This window comes from Pristiophorus japonicus, chromosome 2, assembly GCF_044704955.1.
Source record: "Pristiophorus japonicus isolate sPriJap1 chromosome 2, sPriJap1.hap1, whole genome shotgun sequence".
Taxonomy (NCBI): domain Eukaryota; kingdom Metazoa; phylum Chordata; class Chondrichthyes; family Pristiophoridae; genus Pristiophorus; species Pristiophorus japonicus.
The window spans coordinates 102,033,665-102,048,197 of record NC_091978.1 but is presented as its reverse complement, the minus strand read 5'-3'; the positions used below and the strand labels follow the sequence as shown (position 1 = coordinate 102,048,197).

The following is a 14,533-nucleotide window of genomic DNA, read 5'->3' as shown; positions in this document are numbered from 1 at the left end:
CAGTTTGTAGTAATTCAGATGAATCTTTTGTAGTGCTTGAGATGTTCTATCTTCCTTCCACATAATCTTGCAGTTTTCCCTGTGATTATTCACCTCATTCAGGAAGTTAAACAGGTTGCGAGTCCACGATATTGCAAATGGTACAGGGTCTGCTAGAGAGTGTGGATTTGTTGGGCCAAATGGTCTTTTCTTTCCTGTACTTTTTATACAAAAAAAAAATTGGAATCTCTAGAAAGTACATTCACACACAGATTTCATAAAGCATTTTTATATTTAAGTGTATTTTGCCACATATATTTAATGGGGAGATTCGATAGAGGTGTTCAAAATTATGAAGAGCTGTTTTTAAGAGTAATTAAGGAGAAACTGTTTCCAGTGGCAGGAGGGTTGGTAACTAGAGGGCACAGATTTAAGGTGATTGGAAAAGCACCAGAGGTGACATGAGGGGAAAAAAATATGTAACATAGAAACATAGAAAATAGGTGCAGGAGCAGGCCATTCAGCCCTTCTAGCCTGCACCGCCATTCAATGAGTTCATGGCTGAACATGAAACTTCAGTACCCCCTTCCTGCTTTCTCACCATAACCCTTGATCCCCCGAGTAGTAAGGACTTCATCTAACTCCCTTTTGAATATATTTAGTGAATTGGCCTCAACTACTTTCTGTGGTAGAGAATTCCACAGGTTCACCACTCTCTGGGTGAAGAAGTTTCTCCTCATCTCGGTCCTAAATGGCTTACCCCTTATCCTCAGACTGTGACCCCTGGTTCTGGACTTCCCCAACATTGGGAACATTCTTCCTGCATCTAACCTGTCTAAACCCGTCAGAATGTTAAACGTTTCTATGAGGTCCCCTCTCATTCTTCTGAACTCCAGTGAATACAAGCCCAGTTGATCCAGTCTTTCTTGATAGGTCAGTCCCGCCATCCCGGGAATCAGTCGAGTGAATCTTCGCTGCACTCCCTCAATAGCAAGAATGTCCTTCCTCAAGTTAAGAGACCAAAACTGTACACAATACTCCAGGTGTGGCCTCACCAAGGCCCTGTACAACTGTAGCAACACCTCCCTGCCCCTGTATTCAAATCCCCTCGCTATGAAGGCCAACATGCCATTTGCTTTCTTAACCGCCTGCTGTACCTGCATGCTAACCTTCAATGACTGATGTACCATGACACCCAGGTCTCGTTGCACCTTCCCTTTTCCTAATCTGTCACCATTCAGATAATAGTCTGTCTCTCTGTTTTTACCACCAAAGTGGATAACCTCACATTTATCCACATTATACTTCATCTGCCATGCATTTGCCCACTCACCTAACCTATCCAAGTCACTCTGCAGCCTCATAGCATCCTCCTCGCAGCTCACACTGCCACCCAACTTAGTGTCATCCGCAAATTTGGAGATACTGCATTTAATCCCCTCGTCTAAATCATTAATGTACAATGTAAACAGCTGTGGCCCCAGCACAGAACCTTGCGGCACCCCACTAGTCACTGCCTGCCATTCTGAAAAGTACCCGTTTACTCCTACTCTTTGCTTCCTGTCTGACAACCAGTTCTCAATCCACGTCAGCACACTACCCCCAATCCCATGTGCTTTAACTTTGCACATTAATCTCTTGAGTGGGACCTTGTCGAAAGCCTTCTGAAAATCCAAATATACCACATCAACTGGTTCTCCTTTGTCCACTTTACTGGAAACATCCATAAAAAATTCCAGAAGATTTGTCAAGCATGATTTCCCTTTCACAAATCCATGCTGACTTGGACCTATCATGTCACCATTTTCCAGATGCACTGCTATGACATCCTTAATAATTGATTCCATCATTTTACCCACTACTGAGGTCAGGCTGACCGGTCTATAATTCCCTGTTTTCTCTCTCCCTCCTTTTTTTAAAAAGTGGGGTTACATTGGCTTCCCTCCACTCCATAGGAACTGATCTAGAGTCAATGGAATGTTGGAAAATGACTGTCAATGCATCCGCTATTTCCAAGGCCACCTCCTTAAGTACTCTGGGATGCAGTCCATCAGGCCCTGGGGATTTATCGGCCTTCAATCCCATCAATTTCCCCAACACAATTTCCCGACTAATAAAGATTTCCCTCAGTTCCCCCTCCTTACTAGACCCTCTGACCCCTTTTATATCTGGAAGGTTGTTTGTGTCCTCCTTAGTGAATACCGAACCAAAGTACTTGTTCAATTGGTCTGCCATTTCTTTGTTCCCCGTTATGACTTCCCCTGATTCTGACTGCAGGGGACCTACGTTTGTCTTTACTAACCTTTTTCTCTTTACATACCTATAGAAACTTTTGCAATCCACCTTAATGTTCACTGCAAGCTTCTTCTCGTACTCCATTTTCCCTGCCCTAATCAAACCCTTTGTCCTCCTCTGCTGAGTTCTAAATTTCTCCCAGTCCCCAGGTTCGCTGCTATTTCTGGCCAATTTGTATGCCACTTCCTTGGCTTTAATACTATCCCTGATTTCCCTTGATAGCCACGGTTGAGCCACCTTCCCTTTTTTATTTTTACGCCAGACAGGAATGTACAATTGTTGTAATTCATCCATGCGGTCTCTAAATGTCTGCCATTGCCCATCCACAGTCAACCCCCTAAGTATCATTCGCCAATTTATCCTAGCCAATTCACGCCTCATACCTTCAAAGTTACCCTTCTTTAAGTTCTGGACCATGGTCTCTGAATTTACTGTTTCATTCTCCATCCTAATGCAGAATTCCACCATATTATGGTCACTCTTCCCCAAGGGGCCTCGCACAATGAGATTGCTAATTAATCCTCTCTCATTACACAACACCCAGTCTAAGATGGCCTCCCCCCTAGTTGGTTCCTCAACATATTGGTCTAGAAAACCATCCCTTATGCACTCCAGAAAATCCTCCTCCACCGTATTGCTTCCAGTTTGGCTAGCCCAATCTATGTGCATATTAAAGTCACCCATTATAACTGCTGCACCTTTATTGCATGCACCCCTAACTTCCTGTTTGATGCCCTCCCCAACATCCCTATTACTGTTTGAAGGTCTGTACACAACTCCCACTAACGTTTTTTGCCCTTTGGTGTTCTGCAGCTCTACCCATATAGATTCCACATCATCCAAGCTAATGTCTTTCCTAACTATTGCATTAATCTCCTCTTTAACCAACAATGCTACCCCACCTCCTTTTCCTTTTATTCTATCCTTCCTGAATGTTGAATACCCCTGAATGTTGAGTTCCCAGCCCTGATCATCCTGGAGCCACGTCTCCGTAATCCCAATCACATCATATTTATTAACATCTATTTGCACAATTAATTCATCCACCTTATTGCGGATACTCCTTGCATTAAGACACAAAGCCTTCAGGCTTGTTTTTTTAACACCCTTTGTCCTTTTAGAATTTTGCTGTACAGTGGCCCTTTTTGTTCTTTGCCTTGGGTTTCTCCGCCCTCCACTTTTCCTCATCTCCTTTCTGTCTTTTGCTTTTGCCTCCTTTTTGTTTCCCTCTGTCTCCCTGCATTGGTTCCCATCCCCCTGCCATATTAGTTTAAATCCTCCCCAACAGCACTAGCAAAAACTCCACCTAGGACATTGGTTCCGGTCCTGCCCAGGTGCAGACCGTCCGGTTTGTACTGGTCCCACCTCCCCCAGAACCGGTCCCAATGCCCCAGGAATTTGAATCCCTCCCTGCTGCACCACTGCTCAAGCCACGTATTCATCTGCGCTATCCTGCGATTCCTACTCTGACTATCACGTGGCACTGGTAGCAATCCCGAGATTACTACTTTTGAGGTCCTACTTTTTAATTTAGCTCCTAGCTCCTTAAATTCGTTTCGTAGGACCTCATCCCTTTTTTTACCTATGTCGTTGGTACCAATGTGCACCACGACAACTGGCTGTTCTCTCTCCCATTTCAGAATGTGCTGCACCCGCTCCGAGACATCCTTGACCCTTGCACCAGGGAGGCAACATACCATCCTGGAGTCTCGGTCGCGGCCGTAGAAATGCCTATCTATTCCCCTCACCATTGAATCCCCTATCACTATTGCTGTCCCACTCTTTTTCTTGCCCTCCTGTGCAGCAGAGCCAGCCACGGTGCCATGAACTTGGCTGCTGCTGCCCTCCCCTGATGAGTCATCCCCCTCAACAGTACTCAAAACAGTGTATCTGTTTTGCAGGGGGATGACCACAGGGGACCCCTGCACTACCTTCCTTGCATTACTCTTCCTGCTGGTCTTCCATTCCCTAGCTGGCTGTGGACCCTTTCCCTGCGGTAAGACCAACTCACTACACGTGATACTCATGTCATTCTCAGCATCGTGGATGCTCCAGAGCGAATCCACCCTCAGCTCCAACTCCGCAACGCGGACAGTCAGGAGCTGGAGGCGGATACACTTCCTGCACACGTAGTCGTCAGGGACACCGGAAGTGTCCCTGAGTTCCCGCATGGTACAGGAGGAGCATAGCACATTATGATCTGGAATGCACTGCCTGAAAGGGTGTTGGAAGCAGACTCAACATTAACTTGCAAAAGGTTTTTGGATAAAGTTGCAGGACGATGGGGAAAGAGCAGGGGGAGTGGGACTAATTGGAGAGCTCTTTCAAAGAAGTGGCAGGGGCACAATGGGCTGAATAACCTCCTTTTGTGCTGACTCATTCTATGATGCTAAACTATGATGCATTTTGATTGCACAGTGTTTATGGGAGGAATTTATTGATGCTTCTAATGAGGATATCCATCCTTTGTAGTGTGTTATTTCTGCATTGATGGCTGAGTATTGCATGCCCAGATTATTGATGTGTACATTTTTTTTCTTCAGATGTGTAAATTTGCTCCTTAAAGTTCAAGTTGTGGGCCCTCCTGATTCAGGTCAGCTATATTCCTATATTTATAGTTGGGTCTGTTTTACTCATTTAAAAAAAAATGTACCCATGGAACATATTCAAAGTTACCAAGGTGTAACACGAAATAGTCTGAGCACCACCAAAAGGCGTAGTCGAATTTGGCACGGTTTTTGATTTTTTTGACTGTATGGAGATCGACTTATTCTTGAAACCAAAATATTGTCTGCGGCCTGGGGCTTGTGCTGGAAATCCACCTGAATGCTGAGAATTGTCCCAGCTACTGTGGGCAAATTATGTGTATGAGCACGGCATTATTGGAGTTGTAATTTCACCCTGCAAATTAACACAATTAACCCAGAGTTAATGTACAACCCATGTCACATGACAACCAAGCAGAAAATTAGCAAACAACTGGTGGGGAAATCAGAGGTTTAAAAAATATTTTTTTTCATTATATTGTACAGTTTCGACAATCTTTACCTATCCGTGTTTTGGTTTTGGGGTGGGCTTCGAATATTAAATAACCAACTTCATCGACACGTTTAGGTGATTTCAATTTTTAAATGGATTGTTATTTTTAGCTGTACACACTGACCTAAGTGCAAGGAAAAGGTGGTTGGAAACAGCACAAGAAAAAAAATGTGAGCAATTTGATTGGTTAGTTTTATGGTACTCGTTTAGTGTATTTCTGAGGCCTGATGTTTGCATCAACACCAGAGGAGGGTATGTTTGAAAACCCCCCAGAAAATACTAGTAATACTCAGCAGGTCAGACAGCACCTGTGGAGAGAGAAACAGACTGAACGTTTCAAGTCGATTTTCTGAAGTTTATAGAACACAAAAACTGCAACAAGTATGTAATCAGGTTTTTCTCTCACACTTTTTAAGAAAGCAGTATGAATTTTACCAGAATAAAGATTTTGAAATTTGACCTCAACCTTTATTCAGTTCATTCTGAAAAACTTTTGAGCAGAAATGGGTAGAATATTTAATCAGTACAATGATGATGCATTTTGGGAAATTAGGTATATGGTACATGGCCGGACGAGACAATCTAAATTCAGCTGAGTCATAAGAACATAAAGAGGAGCAGGAGTAGGCCATTTGGCCCCTCGGGCTTGCTCTGCCATTCAATAAGATCATGGCTGATCTGACTGATCTTGGCCTCAACTCCACTTCCCTGCCCACACCCCATAACCCTCACAGTGCTGGGCAAAAATATCAAGTCAAGGCATTTGGAAGAGGCCAAAGCCTTTACATTAAAGCTTTAATGAAGGCATTAAAAACACAAGACAATTAAATTGATACATTTAATCATATTGTGAAATATGAAAAAAAAATTATTTGATACTAGAAATTTCACTTGCTGAGCAAAAAATAGTAATTGAAAAAAAAATTTAGAGAGCATTTTGAGAACCTCATGACCAGAATCTACAATCAGTGACAGGTTTACGAAGGTAAAACCCATATTAGATGTGGACATAAGAATTTATAATAGGAGAAAGTTGACACAAAAACTGTGACAAAAACATGACAACAACACCGAGTTGTGTGTGTAAGTTCCCCCTCCATGGTGTTGTCAGCTCAAACAACCAAAAGATACTGCCAAACTCCAGGGTCCTATCCCACCTCTGCCAAAGCTCAGGACCATCTACCTCTGCCGATAAAGCCCAGGCCTGTCTCAATGTACAAGCTAAATTCCACTCCCCCTCTCCAGTACTGCTGAATATCAGACAACCACCTACAACTTTCCATCTTGTGTGCAGTCTTGCTGTGTATTCTTACCTTTGAAAATGTTTTTAATTAAAAATTAAATGCAGGCTTCACAGAATAATGGACAGAGTTGTGGACTTAAATTCCAAAACCTCCAATAAAAATTGTATAATTCCATTTAATAAAAATATTCAGTCACTGTAAATCAGTGGCCCCCATGGCAGAACCACTTCTAATGTTATAAAACAGCAAATTCTCTCACTTACCATGAGCAATGCCACAGGGAATCTGCTAGCAGTGTGCGAACTTGCAAATATAACGAAATGCACCTGCATAAAATTTGCAAATGGAAATGGTTCTAAATGTTTGTCTTACAGGAGAGCCTGGTGATCAGTTTGAAACCTTGAAAAAGAACATGACGGAAGTCAAAACCTTGCAAAAGCTGAAATCGTTGGCTTTTGCTGGAAGAGGAATGCAGCTGGCAGAAAGGGGTCAGGACCGGGAAGCTCTGCAAAATTTCCAGCTGAGTCTACAAGCTTATCCTGGTACATTATTTTTGGAACTGAGATTTGTGTTTCCAGTGATAAATCATTAACGATTGTCCCATGCATGCCAACCATCAGTATTTCATGACAATAATCTTTTGTGGCTTCAGTTCTATTTGTGTGGGCTTTTACTGACTAGATCATTAACCTGGCTTTTCTCCTGTCTGAGTCCTGCTGCAAGTGGAAGTGATTTGGGCCTAGAGTGCCAGCTTGAGTGGGGATGAAGGAGATTGTGTCAAGTAGAATGGGGCAGACGGAAGATGAGTGCCATCTTAGACTGGATTGGAGGAGAAGAATGGTACCAGTTTGAATTGAGGGAGAGGAAGGAGAGTGCCATTATAAACTGAGGGTTGGAGGAGGAGCAAATGTGAAAGGATGGACAGCTGGATGATCTATTGAGTTTCTCGGACCTTGGCCTGGAGTGGTAGTGAAATTTAGCTAACGTTTGGGGAAGTGATGGAAAATATAATTTTCTTTAGATTAAAAATCTATTATTTTTGGACTGTGTTCAATAAGTTCAAAATACCCAAGTGTCTTCCTCGCCCCTCCAGGTTCAGACATGGAACCATTGTTTTTAATTATTTTCCGAAATCATAGCACTCAAAAGTAACCTCCTGTAACACAACCTGTGGTATATGAGGGAGGTCTAATGAGGGAGATCTTGTCGATTGGATATGTTTTTCACGTGGCAGGACTTCTCAAGATTTCATGACAATTGTCAATATTCCTTCTACTCCCAGTCTGTCAAGAAGCCACCTAAAGGCATAGAGATTTTATTGTTACCAGTTTTCACCATTTTGTTGTCTTCAATAAAACAGGTGGGTTTAGAGCCATCCTATAATCTCTGAAATTTCATCAAAAAGAATCAAGGTGATTACCCAGTTCAGGATAATAGTTGTGGTCTAGTTACCCGAGTAATTGGATACTCTCACCACTTGTCCCTTGGAATAAAGAAAAGACCTAGACAGATTTTTCAAATTAAATTCAGAGGTTTATTTCTCGGATTGCGAATGAAATCTAAAATCAACTAAGTAGTTAACTTGATGGAGAAAGACTGGAGGAAACCAGTCCAAGAAGTTTGCATACTATGGAAAAAGTAGTGGCAAAGATTGCAACAACATCGATTAGCAGGGACACAGAGGAAAGCATTGAACAGAATTGGAAAATCAGAAATCCTACTGTAGTCCTCTGGCCAAAAATGATCATGGAGGAAGATGGTTTGGCTGGTCACTTCCTTGAGGAACTCCTGCAGTAATGTCCTGGGGCTGCTAAGATTGGCCTCCGACAACCATGACCGTCTCCCCTTTGCGTCAGTTTTGACACCAGTCACTGAGGGTTTTCTTTTTTTTTTACCCTCATTGCTTTCAGTTTGCTCTGTTTCGTTACTCGGTCAAATACTGCCTTGATGTTACAGGCAGCTATTCTCCCCTCTTCTCTGCTCTGGCATTCAGCTCCTGCATCGATGTCGGGATCAAGGCCATGATGAGATCTGGAGCTGAGGTGGACTCCAGCAGAACCTGAACTGAGCATCGGTGAGCAGGTTATAGAAACACAGAAAATAGGCGCAGGAGTAGGCCAGTCGGCCCCTCGAGCCTGCACCACCATTCAATAAGATCATGTCTGATCACGCAACTTCAGTACCCCATTGCTGCTTTCTCTCCATACCCCTTGATCCCTTTAGCCGTAAGGGTCACATTTAACTCCCTTTTGAATATATCTAACGAACTGGCCTCAACAACTTTCTGTGATAGAGAATTACACAGGTTCACAATTCTCTGATTGAAGAAGTTTCTCCTCACCTCTGTCCTAAATGGCTTACCCCTTATCCTTAGACTGTGACCCCTGATTCTGGACTTCCCCAACATCGGGAACATTCTTCCTGCATCTAACCTGTCCAATCCCATCAGTATTTTATATGTTTCTATGAGATCCCCTCTCCTCCTTCTACATTCCAGTAAATATAAGCCTAGTTGATCCAGTCTTTCTTCGTATGTCAGTCCTGCCAACCCGGGAATTAGTCTGGTGAACCTTCGCTGTACTCCCTCAATAGCAAGAATGTCCTTCCTCCGATTAGGAGACCAAAACTGCACACAATATTCAAGGTGTGGCCTCACCAAGGCCCTCTACAACTACAGTAAGAATTCCATGCTCCTATACTCAAATCTTCTCGCTATGAAGGCCAACATGCCATTTGCCTCCTTCACCGCCTGCTGTACCTGCATGCCAACTTTCAATGACTGATGTACCATGACACCCAGGTCTTATTGCACCTCCCCTTTTCCTAATCTACCAACATTCTGATAATATTCTGCCTTCCTGTTTTTGCCACCAAAGTGGATAACCTCACATTTATCTACATTATACTGCATCTGCCATGCATTTGCCCACTCAAGTAACTTGTCCAAGTCACACTGCAGCCTCTTAGCAACCTCCTCACAGCTCACACTGCCAGCCAGCTTAGTGTCATCTACAAACTTGGAGATATTACATTCAATTCCTTCGTCTAAATCATTAATGTATATTGTAAATAGCTGGGGTCCCAGCACTGAACCTTGCGGTACCCCACTAGTCACTGCCTGCCATTCTGAAAAGGAACCGTTTATTCCTATTCTTTGCTTTCTGTCTGCCAACCAGTTCTCTATCCACGTCAATATGTTACCCCCAATACCATGTGCTTTAATTTTGCACACTAATCTCTTGTGTGGGACCTTGTCAAAAGTCTTTTGAAAGTCCAAATACACCACATCCACTGGTTCTTCCTTGTCCACTTTACCAGTTACATCCTCAAAAAAATTCCAGAAGATTTGTCAAGCATGATTTCCCTTTCATAAATCCATGCTGACTTGGACTGATCCTTTCACTGCTTTCCAAATGCATTGCTATTACATCTTTAATAATTGATTCCAACATTTTCCGCACTACCAATGTCAGGCTAACTGATCTATAATTCCGTTTTCTCTCCCTCTTTTAAAAAGTGGGATTACATTAGCTTCCCTCCAATCCATAGGAACTAATCCAGAGTCTTTTGAATGTTGAAAAATGACCACCAATGCATCCACTATTTCTAGGGCCACTTCCTTAAGTACTCTGGGATGCAGACTATCGGGCCCTGGGGATTTATCAGCCTACGATCCCATCAATTTCCCTAAAACAATTTCCTGACTAATAAGGATTTCCGGAAGGTTATTTGTATCTTCCTTCGTGAAGACAGAACCAAAGTATTTGTTCAATTGGTCTGCTATTTCTTTGTTCCCCATTATAAATTCACCTGATTCTGACTGCGGGACCTACATTTGTCTTCACTAATCTTTTTCTCTTCACATATATATATAGAAGCTATTGCAGTCAGTTTTTATGTTCCCTACAAGCTTACTCTTATACTCTATTTTCCCTCTCCTAATTAAACCCTTTGTCCACCTCTGCTGAATTCTAAATTTCTCCCAGTCCTCAGGTTTGCTGCTTTTTCTGGCCAATTTATATGCTTCTTCCTTGGATTTAACACTGTCCCTAATTTCCCTTGTTAGCCACGTTTGAGCCACCTTTCCTGTTTTATTTTTACGCCAGACAGGGATGTACAATTGTTGAAGTTCATCCATGTGATCTTTAAATGTCTGCCATTGCCTATCCACCATCAGCCCTTTAAGTATCATTCGCCAGTCTATCCTAGCCCATTCACGTCTCGTACCATCGAAGTTACCTTTCTTTAAGTTCAAGACCCTAGTCTCTGAATTAACTGTCACTCTCCATCTTAATGAAGAATTCTACCATATTATGGTCACTCTTCCCCAAGGGGCCGCGCACAACAAGATTGCTAATTAATCCCCCTCATTACACAACACCCAGTCTAGGATGGCCAGCTCTCTAGTTGGTTCCTCGACATATTGATCTAGAAAACCATCCCTTATACAGTCCAGGCAATCCTCCTCCACTGTATTTCTACCAGTTTGGGTAGCCCAATCTATATGTAGATTAAAGTCACCCATGATAACTGCTGTACCTTTATTGCACGCATCCCTAATTTCCTGTTTGATGCCGTCCCCAACCTCACTACTACTGTTTGGTGGTCTGTACACAACTCCCACTAGCATTTTCTGCCCTTTGGTGTTCCACAGCTCTACCCATACAGATTCCACATCATCCAAGCTAATGTCCTTCCTTACTATTGCGTTAATCTCCTCTTTAACCAGTAATGCTACCCCACCTCCTTTTCCTTTCTGTCTATCCTTCCTGAATATTGATGCATTCCCAGCCTTGGTCACCCTGGAGCCATGTCTCCATAATCCCAATTACATAATATCTGTTAACAGCTGTCTGTGTAGTTTAATTTATCCACCTTATTATGAATGCACCTCGCATTGAGACACAGAGCTTTCAGACTTGTTTTTTTTTTAACACTTTGTCCTTTTAGAATTATGTTGTAATGTGGCCCTTTTTGATTTTTGCCTTTTGATTTCTCTGCCCTCCACTTTTCCTTATCTTATTTCTACCTTTTGCTTCTGCCCCCATTTTACTTCCCTCTCTCCCTGCATAGATTCCCATCCCCCTGCCATATTACTTTAAACCCTCCCCAACAGCACTAGAAAACACTCCCCCTAGGTCATCGGTTCCGGTCCTGCCCAGGTGCAGACCCTCCGGTTTGTACTGGTCCTACCTCCCTCAGAACTGGTTCCAATGTCCCAGGAATTTTAATCCCTCCCTCTTACACCATTCCTCAAGCCACTATCCTGCTCTTTCTACTCTGACTAGCACGTGGCACTGGTAGCAATCCTGAGATTACTACTTTGAGGTCCTATTTTTTAATTTAACTCCTAGCTCCCTAAATTCAGCTTGTAGAACCTCATCTGGATTTTTACCTATATCTTTGGTACCTGTATGCACCACGACAACTGGCTGTTCACCCTCCCCCTCCAGAATGCCCTGCAGCCGCTCCGAGACATCCTTGACCCTTGCACCAGGGAGGCAACATACCATCCTGGAGTCTCGATTGTGGCCGCAGAAACGTCTATCTGTTCCCCTTACAATAGAATCCCCAACATAGAATGACGCCGCACAGCAGGAGGCCATTTGGCCTTTGAAAGAGCTATCCAAATTAGTCGCATTCCCCTGCCCTTTCCCAATAGCCCCTCCATCAAAACTATTCATAATTTTGAACACCTCCTATTAAATCTCCCTTAACCTTCTCGATTCTCTCCACATAACTGGAGTCCAACAGCCCTGGTACTATTCTAGTAAAAGAAAGACTTGGATTTATATAGCGCCTTTCATGACCACAAGATGTCTCAAAGCGCTTTACAGCCAATGAAGTACTTTCGGAGTGCAGCCACTGTTGTAATGTAGGAAATCTCCTCTGCACCCTTTCTTAGGCCTTGACATCCTTTCTGAAGTGTGGGGCCCAGAATTGGACACGATAATCCAGCTGGGGCCTAACCAGTGTTAATAAAGGTTCAGCATAACTTCTTTGCTTTGTGCTCTATGCCTCTGTTTTCAAGCTAAAGATATTATGTTTTTTAAACAGTCTTCTCAACTTGTCCTGCCATCTTCAAAGATTTGAGTACATACACCCCAAGTCTCTCCGTTCCTGCACCCCCTTTAAAATTGTACCATTTAGTTTATATTGCCTCTCCTTATTCTTCCTACCAAAGTGCATCATTTTACATTTCTCTGCGTTAAATTGCATCTGCCATGTGTCTGCCCATTTCACCAGTATGTTGGTATTCTCCTAATGTCTGCTACTATCCTGCTCACTGTTTGCTTCATTTCCAAGTTGTGTGTCATCAGCAAACTTTGAAATTATGTCCTGTATACCCAAGTCCGTCATTAATATCTATCAAAAGGAGCAGTGGTCCCAATACCGATCCCTGGGAGACACCAAGTTATTAGTGAGTAGATATCGCTTGGAAGCACTGTTGATGACTCATTCCATCACTTCACTGGAGTAAGGTGGCTGATAGGGTAGTAAATGGCAAGGTTAGATTTATCCTATTATTTGTGGTGAAGACATACCTGGACAATCATTCACTTTGTCAAGCAGATGCCAGTGTTATAGCTCTACTGGAAGAGATTGGGTAGAATGTAGTGAGCTCTGGTGCACAGATACAAAAGCAAAATACTGCAGATGCTGGAATCTGAAATAAAGACAGAAAATGCTGGAAATCTCAGTGGGTCAGGCAGCATCTGTGGAGAGAAAAACAGAGTTAACGTTTCAGGTCGCCGGCCCTTCGTGAGAACTGACAAATGTTCGAAAAGAACAGATTCTTAAGCAATGAAAGGGGGAGGGTAAGAAAGAACAAAAGGGAAGGTCTGATAGGGTGGCAGGCAGGAGAAATTAGAGAGACAAAAGCGATGATGGGCTGTATTGAAATGGTAATGCCAGAAGTTAGAAAAAGATTAGTCTAGATGTGATATGAATGACGGAATAATGACAGCTGCCATTGGAGACAAAGAGAAAAAAAACAAAGATCGGGGGGGAGGGAGCCAAAAATTTCCCGCACCTCTGCTCTCACCCCTTCCCCTCCCTCTCAGAACCACAACAGGGTTACTCTTGTCCTCATCTTTCACCCCATCAGCCTCCACATTCAACGGATTATCCGCCGCCATTTACGCCATCTCCAGTGTTGTCATCATAGGCAGTCCCTCGAAATCGAGGAAGACTTGCTACCACTCCTAAAGTGAGTTCTTTGGTGGCTGAACAGTCCGACACGAGAGCCACAGACCCTGTCACAAGTGGGACAGATATTCGTCGGAGGAAGGGAGGCGGTGGCACTGATTTACCACACGTTCCTTCCGCTGCCTGCGCCTGATCTCTTCACGCTCGCAGCGTTGAGATTGGAAGAGCTCAACCCCCTCCCGGATACACTTTCTCCACCGAGGACAGTCTTCGGCCAGGGTCTCCCAGGTGTCAGTGGTGATGTTGCACTTCACCAGGGAGGCTTTGAGGGTGCCTTGTAACATTTCCACTGCCCACCTTTGGCTCGTTTGCCATGAAGGAGCTCCGCATCTCGCAGTTGCTCAGGGAGTCTCGTGTCTGGCATGCGAACTAAGTGGCCTGCCCAGCGAAGCTGATCTAGTGTGGTTAGTGCTTCAATGCTGGGATGTTAGCCTGGGCAAGGACACTGATGTTGGTGCGTTTGTCCTCCCAGGGGATTTGCAGGATCTTGCGGAGACATCGTTGGTGATATATCTCCAGTGACTCAATGTGCCTTCTGTAAATCATCCATGCCTCTGACCCATATAGGAGGGTGGGAATTACTACAGCCCTGTAGACCTTGAGCTTGGTGGTAGGTTTGAGAGCCTGGTCTTCGAACACTCTTCCTCTGGCGGCCGAAGGCTGCACTGGCACACTGGAGGTGATGTTGAATCTCCGCATCAATGTTTGCCTTTGTTGACGAGAGGCTCCCGAGGTATGGGAAGTGGTCGGCGTTGTCGAGAGCCATG

The 14,533-nt window shown here is 43.7% G+C and overlaps 1 protein-coding gene across 3 annotated transcripts in view; it reads left to right on the top strand.

Moving 5' to 3' along the window:
• fancg (FA complementation group G) overlaps positions 1–14,533 on the top strand; it is a 78,600-nt gene that overhangs the window by 53,619 nt on the left and 10,448 nt on the right. For all 3 annotated transcript variants that reach the window (XM_070862506.1, XM_070862503.1, XM_070862505.1), the window contains exons 11-12: positions 4,818–4,867; positions 6,932–7,099. In XM_070862506.1, the coding sequence (XP_070718607.1) occupies positions 4,818–4,867; positions 6,932–7,099 (218 nt within the window). The remainder of the gene's footprint in view (positions 1–4,817; positions 4,868–6,931; positions 7,100–14,533) is intronic.